Source organism: Gossypium raimondii, chromosome 6 (genome assembly GCF_025698545.1).
Source record: "Gossypium raimondii isolate GPD5lz chromosome 6, ASM2569854v1, whole genome shotgun sequence".
Lineage (NCBI taxonomy): Eukaryota > Viridiplantae > Streptophyta > Magnoliopsida > Malvales > Malvaceae > Gossypium > Gossypium raimondii.
The window spans coordinates 25,346,386-25,355,865 of NC_068570.1; the positions used below are offsets into that span (position 1 = coordinate 25,346,386).

At 31.6% G+C, this 9,480-nt stretch overlaps 2 protein-coding genes across 2 annotated transcripts; one reads left to right on the top strand and one right to left on the bottom strand.

The window, feature by feature from the left end:
- Positions 1–3,066: 3,066 nt before the first annotated feature.
- LOC105772376 (flowering-promoting factor 1-like protein 2) lies at positions 3,067–3,659 on the bottom strand. The gene has a single exon (XM_012593651.2). The coding sequence runs from the start codon at positions 3,615–3,617 to the stop codon at positions 3,318–3,320; it is 300 nt and encodes a 99-aa protein (XP_012449105.1). The 5' UTR covers positions 3,618–3,659; the 3' UTR covers positions 3,067–3,317.
- Positions 3,660–6,049: 2,390 nt separating this feature from the next.
- Positions 6,050–7,633, top strand: LOC105774822 (fasciclin-like arabinogalactan protein 3). Its single transcript, XM_012597393.2, has one exon. It carries the CDS (start codon positions 6,544–6,546, stop codon positions 7,414–7,416), a length of 873 nt encoding a protein of 290 aa, XP_012452847.1. The 5' UTR covers positions 6,050–6,543; the 3' UTR covers positions 7,417–7,633.
- Positions 7,634–9,480: the final 1,847 nt, after the last annotated feature.

Here is a 9,480-nt window from a genome sequence, read left to right on the forward strand (position 1 = left end):
TAACGTGTTATAAAATAATCAAATAAAACAATACTTAAAGTAAACAGAGAATTTTCTCGTATCGTCTTTTCATTTACAAAAGAGTTCTATTTATAAGCCATTGATATTTAATGGAACACAAATAAATGAAGCTTATTTAATTGCTTCATTAACACGTACATTAAACATCTTTCATAATTATTGGGGTTTTATCTCACTACTATCATAAATGTTTAAAGGTTATAAACATCCATTTAATGTATTTACAACAAAATATTAAATTTTTATATTATTATGATGAAATTTATAAAATATATTATTTCAAAAGATTTTGTAAAATATAAAAATATGTTTGTCCAAACATTAGATTTTATAAAATATCAAATTTTATGCATTTTATTTTAATAATAATTTATAAAAATAAAATATATGAGATTACTAAAATATATTTGTAAAGTTTGTTAGCTTGGGTTAGGAAATCCTCTATTTTATTGGTCGGTAGTTCTTGCCTTTATTTGACTATAGTAATGAAGTTTCGTTAAGATTGCATATTATTAATATAAAATGTAAACCATAATAACGTAATTGAATATAGAGTTAATAGTCATTAATAATTTACCTTAATTATACAATGTTAATTGTATATATTATAATCTATCATAAAATTATTTACACGTTTATTTAAGTTGTATATCATTAATAAAAGAATGCTTATTATAATATCATAATTGTATAATAGCATTATGCATTCATAATTTACATATATAACATTTGATATATTATATGTCCTTAAATATGTATGTATACTATTTTTATAATATAATTATGTCACATTATAAAATAAATTCATATTATATAAATATTAGTTGTTTTTTTGTTTGAAGTAATTAAGTTAATTGAGTTGATCAAATGGATAAATATCAAAACTATACATGAACTTTGATTTTGTGCGATTTTTACATGTGAAATTTTAATTTGATTCTCTTTTCACAAATTACTAGCAACATTATTGAATTAACATAATTTTACATTGATATATTGCATACACTAACAATTATATTAATCAAATATGAAAACAAATGTATGTAGCCATTCCTTTAAATGTGCAAAATTTGATCCAAAATCAAAGTTTCATGTATACATATGAGCCACAATTCAAATTTCATGTGTATGATTGCACCAAATCAAAGTTCATATATCAAATTACACGTTGAACCAAAATTTGTGTATAATTTGATATTTATCCTTGATCAAATAATAAAAGAGATAATGAAAATTCAAGGATTTCAATGATCTCATCTCATTATTTAGTTAGGATTATGAATACATGAATATAATATTTATGATAAGCTACATGATATTTAAGAAAAAAGATGTTAAATAAGATATATTTTTGATAAACAATTACACATATTTAAAATCATTACTTTAATAATATTATTAATTAATACATTTATTTGTGAAAATATTTTTACCATATTTTTATATGTTATTTATTAATTTGTGTAAATTAGAATTAAAGTTGAAAGGAAATATTGACCATTAAAACATGATTTATGTATAAAAAAACCCACACTTTGGAAGTGTAACATCAAGGAATGTGAGTGTGGTCACTTTTTTTGGGGATTCCAATTTTTATATATTGAAATAAAGAGAGAAGGTCCACTATCCACATGCACTCACATCTTAGCCTGCAATCACCTTTGGTGGAGTGACATGTCATTTGAAACACATGAAAATCAATTTCTTGGCTTTGAATAAACTGTTGCGATCCACTTCACATGATGCCCCATCTGCTCGATTCGGGACCTCTTTGCCATTGTGGGATCACCCTAATCTTGGATCAGGACTCCTCCGATTCTAGTTTATGATTTGATCCTCATTACATCAACACTTTGGTCCATTTCTTATATCAGTCCTTGTATAATGTATAAATTGTAAATTTAATCTTTATATTTTAATTTGATTTTTTAAAAATTTGAAATTTCAATTCTATCTAAATGATAGTCATTAAATTATATTACTTTCAAAATTTTGTGCGACCAATATATTATGTCATGTCAACTTGTTATTTTCATTTAATTCTCTTAGGAAAACTATGATATTTTAGCTAATCAATTAATGTCTATTGTTTTAGTCGAGATTGAAATTTCAAACTTTTAAAAAATTAGAAATGATCAAATTGGAGAACAGACAACTAATAGTAGAATTTTGCCTAATAAATTTAATTGATACCGTTTGTGTCCAGACTAGAGTTTCAAAATTCCAAAAATACATAAATTAAAAATCATCAAGTTATAATAGAAGGACTCCATCAATAATTTATGCATAGTATAGGGATAATAGCAAATGTGACCAATACTTTCAGTGAGAAAATATGTTCCAAATTTATTTGAGTTAATTAGATAGAGTTGAGGAAGTGAATCAATTAAAAGAAGTTTCGAGCATCAATTAGCTCTCCAAATATCTCATACATATAATCAATATTCTCATTTTGTCTATTTGTCAATTGATTTGTTCTCTCTTTAAGATTAATTTAAAGAGGAATATTTTAAGTTTAATCCTTTGGGATATATAATTCCTTTTTATTTATTCTCAACTTCTCCTTCATTTTATCAGACTTGGTGTATGTGATCATGCACTAGAAACTGTTATTAGTTTGAAAAGAAAATAGTTGTGTAATTTTCCAATGTATTATGCAAGCTGGTTAACAAAATAATTCTTTTCTCAATTAAATTTGTTAGTTTATCAAAACCCATGTAGCCATTATTTCAGAATAGAATAGATTATCTACTAGGAGATAATATTTTGTTAATTTTTACAGTTGAATTTATTTTCCATATTTATATTTACAATCTTAAAATTAACCCTTTCGAAATCAAAGTTTTGTGTGATGATTAAAAGAAGAAATGATAAAATGATTATGCGGGGCTCACACTTTTTAGCTGTCATGTCTCTCGACAAAACAACTGCTGCAGGCTGACATGGCATAAAGTTGTGATGCAATCTTAAACTGCTGTCAACTCCATGACTTCATTATTATTAAAGATCGCAAATATGTACATACGGACATCAAACAAAGCAAGCCATAAATACATACACAACACAGACACTAACTAGTCCACTTTATTATACCAACTAGCTATAGCAGGTCGTAAAGAGGAGAGACCTGCTAAAATCCTAGTGGAACCGATTTTAAACACACACACACACACACTATGGTATATATATATATATATATATATTGGCCTAACATATGAAATAAAAGCAGCCTCAGAAACGGGGGAGAAAACAGAGACCGAGCTGAAGGCTGCAGTGCATATACTAAGGTACGTAGCTTACATATCCCTTACGTGGAAGACATTGGGATTCTTAACGACAATGTCATACATGTGAACGGAGCCGAACTTGGAAAAGTCCTTAGGAAGTGAAATGAGGTCAATGGAAGAGTGCTTGTGGTATTGATAGAAGTCAGGGTCACCCCCGTAGTACCTCTCCCACCCCAATCCTCTCAATATATTCTCAAGAGATGAGTAGGATGATACTGCCTCACCTGATGGTAAGTGTACCAACACCCTTCTCTTCGGACTGCTTTCCAACCGGTATACACCATTGTTAAACACCCACACTCCTGACATTTTTGTTTTGTTTTTCTTTTCTATAAAGGGGAATTAAGAAGAAAGAAAACTACTGTAGGCTGTTGGTGGTGAGGGAAGAAGGGGAGGTGATGGGGTCTATATATATACATAAATACATGTGTGTGTCGAGGGGGACACATTAAAACAAGAGGAGCATGAAATAATGATATGGAAAGGTAAAGAAAGAAGAGTTGATGATGGACATGTTTGGTTTTGGTAGAGAATCCAGATATTGTGGGACACCATGGGTTTAAATAACAGGGTACATGGATGCCTTTAGGATGTAATTTAGGGTACACATACCATCCGTGGGGGTGTGGTTTTAGATTGACAAAGAATCTAATTTTTCTTATTTATAATAATATATGTATATGTATGTTATGTAAGTTTTCATTGCTTTTAGAGCATGGAATCTTGTTTTATGTTATATAATAGGGTGACTCATTGGAATCGTTTTGAAAAGTATAGCAGTGGAAGGTATGTCTGCATATTCTATCGCTGGTTGAAGCCAGCTCACTTATTATTAACATCACGAGATGTCCACGTGAAAGAAAGCCGCACGCCGCACAATTTTTGTCCTTGGACTGATTTTGGTGAAAGGCAGAAGATACCCTACCCCCCCCGTTCCTTAGATTTCATTAAACATCAACTAATTATATTGCTACAAATAGGGTTTTGAGTTTTGATGACTGAAAAATGGCCATACTATCGAAAAGTTGATATTGGATTAACATAAACTTTTACTAATTTTATTTTGAAGAAGTTATAAATGAATTTTTGATGTAAAGAGACAAATTTCTATTTTTAAGAGGGTAGGACCCTTGCCTGTCCCACTACTAGATATCTATCCGCTCTAATTACCGTACTTGTATAAATATGATCCTACCAATCATGAATGAAAACTTGTGTGAACACCAGGAAATGGAAATCTAATTAATTAAAAACTAATGTTGATATAGATATTAAAGTCAATTCGAAAATCATTGGAGCCTAAAGCAGCAAAGTGAAAACAGGACCACAACATTACGTTTTAGTCATCTTTATATGAGAGACTAGAAATTTATCCTCAATGTTTTTAGTTGGTAAAAAATGCAACATAACCCACATGGCATCACATGGGGTAGCTAGCTGGATGGTCCTTCATGCCCGTCTAGTCAAATCTATCATTACCATGTACTTTGTCTTCGATATCCATCCTATGCTACATTATGAACTCTACTTTTCTTTTCCTTTCTTGTATTTTCCCCATTTACAGTTGTTTGGATAATTTTTTTATTCTGTGTAGGATTCATAAACTGTGACTATTATTTTTAATAATAATATTTTTTTGTTAAGATGCTAGTACCTTATTATTACATTCAATATTTACTAATTTATTTAGATTTTCTTGAGAATTAAGACCAAGTCCAATTTTTATAAAATATTTTCTGAACTAGACTGTTAATTCAGAGCGCCATGAAATAACATTAACACATACATATTCATTTTGGAAAATTTTTCTTAAATTATTTTTAAAATTCTTTAAGTAAAATAAATACAATATAAATTATATTTGTTACAAAATATTATTAAAAATTATCTTTTAACAACCAAAATTTATCTAAAAATAACTATTTTATCTTATAAAAGTTAATGGTAACAAATACCTAATTAAAATTCAAAGTTAAATGTACGAGAGTGGAGGAAAGGAATACAGGAATCTCAATTGGATTTAAACAAATAGCCATATTTATACAATTAAAATATTATCATAAAATATTTATTATTAAATACTTATAAATTATAATATATATTTATTATTAAAATATTAATAGAAAGTATTTTAATAAAATATTAATAATAAAAAGTATAATTAATGTTAAAACTTATTATTAAAATAAAATTGTATTATTAAATAATTGAATTATAGTAATAATCTATTATATACTATTGGAAATTATGATGTTTGATATTTTTAAAAATAAAATTAAAAATTTTATTAATATAAGAATATTTACTATTTTTATTGAAAAACCATGAGCTCTTTTTCAAAAATTGTTTAACAATTAAATTTAAATTTCTTTAATCAGTGAATCGTTTTTGGTCATACATATACAATTAGAATTAATGATGTTCCAGAACTTCCTTTTCGAGTGTTTGAGTCAATGGTGGTCCTCCCAAGTCTTAACTGGCAAGGAGAAGGGATAATGGCTTGTGCAAGTGATTGTGCATGCCTTTATCAACCATTCAGACACAAGGGGCTGCCTTGCTTTTTTTTTCTTCTTCTTCTTTATTTGTGCTCCTCTTTAAGCATGCCACCATTCCTAAATGACACAGACCCTTCATTACCCATTATATATATATATATATATATATATATATCTTTTGCTAAATCGTCTATCGGCCAATCTACACACTATATATATATAAGATATCCTTGGCTTATCATTCCCCACTGTCTTGGTTTTGGTTATAGATAAAGATTTCCAACTAGTAGACCTTAACTTCTATTCCATCCTACACTAACTACATGGCTTTTAAATGTTTTAGATAAGGATATAAAGATTTGACAAAGTTGAATGGCTATATTTTTGGTGGGGTGGGCTGACCACGGACATAAATGTTAGGCGCAACAGCTAAACACACTTTCTGTTTTCAGTTGTGAATGAATGATTATAATAAGGTTAGGATGAAATGAAATTAAAGGAGGAACTCCAAAATAGTAATAACATGGATTGGAAACGTTCCAATTGTATGATATAGAATTGACAAGTGGAAAGCAGAAGTTAAGACATGGTTGGAAGGACCAGGTCGGAGAGAAGGAACCAGAAATGTAGGCAGATTCAGAGCGGTCCAGCCTCCAGGTTCGCATATAAGTAAAGGCATAATGGCCAAGTGGTAAGGCAGGATTAAACAGGCTTTGTTTTAATCAGCTTTCCACACAGAAATGGGTGTGAGTGCGAATGCCAATACCGGAGCCTTCCTCCTCTTCTTCATTGCTGCAATCTTGCTGGCCTTGTCCACTACCTGTACAGCTTTAAACATCACTAAGTCGCTTGCGCCGTACTCTGATTACAGCACTCTCAGCGATCTTTTCAGAAAGACCAAGCTGACTGATGCTATAAACCGTCGCCAGACCATTACCATACTAGCCCTAGACAATAGTTCCATCCAATCCATCACAGACAGGTCCAGTGATGAACTGAGGAAGATTCTCATGAATCACATTATCCTCGACTATTACGATAGGCAAAAGATCCAAAAGCTTGGGAAGAAGAGCGCCCTCCTCACCACCTTGTATCAAACCACTGGTTCCGCTATCAATCAACAAGGTTTCGTCAACATTACCAGGATAGCACGGGGTGAGGTTGTGTTTGGCTCCGCCGTGAAGGGTGCACCCCTAGTTGGTAAGCTTTTGGGGTCTGTCATCTCCCAGCCTTTCAACTTATCTGTGCTTCACATTAGCACACCCATTGTAGCTCCTGGCATCGGAGATGCCATCCTTGCTCCTCCTCCACCACCGGGTTCTTCCAAGCCCCCGGCCGCTGCTCCCAAGAAGTCCCCCAGTTCCCCTGGTCCATCGGAGGAAGAGGAGGATGAAGATGAAGCGGAGTCCCCTTCACCATCAGAATCGCCGGCTGAATCTCCTAAGGCCGGGAAGGCGAAGGCGAAGTCCAGGTCGGAGTCGCCTCCTGAGCCCGATTCCGACGAAGACGATGACGCTGAAGAGCCTACATCTTCAGCTTCTTCTAGAGTAGTGTGGTTAAGGGTAGGCGTTGCAGCGGTTATAGGATTGATCGCAAGTTTAGTAGCATTCTGAGGAAGTTACGGTAAATTGACGAAGTGGAGAGCGATAACATATTTTAGCTTTATATTCTTAATTATATAGTATAACGAAAGCCGGGCTTGAGAATAGCCTAATCCCCGTTATGACAATAACTGATAGACAAGGTATAATTAAGGATTCCCATTTACTTAGTTTTATATTAATGTCAGATATCTTAATAAAATTCCTAGTACTTTTCTTGATCAATAAACTATCATGCCCGTCATGTCTCGTAACAGCAATACTTGCTGCTATCAGCTCTACGCTACAGCTATATAACCACAAATAGGGTATTTAGGTGAAAAAAGAAAAATGTAATAAATATATATATTAAAAATTTGGATAAACTACATCATTTCACAATCTTATAAAATTTATTTAAAACAATTCTCAATGTTCAAGAAAGAGTAATATACAAATTTGAAATTATTTTGGGTCTTTAAAAACATGTTAAAACTCATTTAGTTTATAAACCAAATGTTTGAGGCTTATCGGCTTAAAGTGGAGTTGTTTGGGTTAAGAGAAATAAGAGTTTTACTAAACTTGAAAATTTGAAAACATTTTCATAAAATCTTTGATCCAAGTTTTGATTAATTAAAAGACTTTAGAGACGATTTAAAACCCTTTTGAAGATGTTAGGGGGTGGTCGGAGGTGCTTGAGACCTAAAATTGACCCCAGAAAATCAAAACAACTCAAAACAATGTGGTTTCTTAAGTCTAGGGCACTTGTTACGATACATGTGCCTAGATGTATCAATACAAGGGCTCTAGAAAACCCATTGAGGCATTCTAATTCACTTGTGTCGATACCTCTGAGTCCTTCTACCGATACTTCGACCCTTAAAGCCAAAAATTGAAACACCCCTTTCCCAACCCCAAACTTCACCATATCAAAAGCCTAGCTTTAGTAACTTAGAAATCATATTTAATGGTTGAAAACAACTTTCGAAACACCTTCAAACTAGACTTTCATAAAACATGTTAAAAAAAAAAATCAAAGGACTAGCATTCTTGTTCATGAACAGGCCTGTTCTTGACATTCTTGGGGCCCTAGGCGAAACAATAAATTGGGCCCCTCTTAAAAAAATTTATAAAATGTAATACAATAAAAGCTAAAAAATTGTTGGGGCCCTAAAAGATGAAGCATTTATGGTAAAAAATTAAAAGCCCTAGGCATTTAATTAATTTAATTTATTTTTGTCTGAAATTTTTTTTTCACATTAAAAGTTAAAAAAATATTTTTTTGAGCCCCTTCCAGTTTTGGGCCATGGGTGGCTGCACTCTCAAACAACCTTCAGGGCCGGGCCTATTCATGAAACATAGTCAAAATGTGGCAAAACATGTCAAAACATTCAAGATGTTAAGCTAGCATATTAAACTTATATAAAAACATTCAATAACCAAATTAAAGCATGGAAAACCAAAGCATGCATCCATACATTGAAAATAAATTTAGCATGCGACTCAAGGTCGAGCAAAATAAGTAAAATAGATATCACTATTACAATTTAGAGTAATATGAAACAATCTTATATGCACCCCTAGATAACTCCTTTAGTACATGCCATTAGGTAAAAATTGCAAATACAAATGTTTCATACTCTTCAATGGTGACTATGGTGTATACTTGTCATCCTCGAGAAGCACTGAGCCCGGATTCGGAAAACCTATGCGCAAACACAACTGTATGTTAAGCATAAAGCTTAGTAAGATAATATGGATAAAACCTTAAATAACTACCTTCAAAACTTATATTCTCATCATATACAAGATTATATAATATATTAGAAGAAATGTGAATGGCATCTACATGTTAATTTAGAAAAACCATAAGCAGTTTAGTACCATGAGAACACATATAAGTAATTTCATCGAACGGTTTACGTATAAGTTATATCATGCCATAATCAAGTCATTCTCAAAAATCAAAGTTAGCTAAATTTGGTCCTTAGTATGCCTAGAAAATAAAGATAGGATACTTGGGACGAATTATCCTGGATTATGATAACAAGAGCGCTGAAGCACAAGGGTCCGAAGACCAAATAAGGATCCCACCAT

Excerpts from the sequence above, each read along its gene's own strand:
- LOC105774822 (XM_012597393.2), top strand. The coding sequence starts at position 6,544 with ATGGGTGTGAGTGCGAATGCCAATACCGGAGCCTTCCTCCTCTTCTTC.
- LOC105772376 (XM_012593651.2), bottom strand. The coding sequence starts at position 3,617 with ATGTCAGGAGTGTGGGTGTTTAACAATGGTGTATACCGGTTGGAAAGC.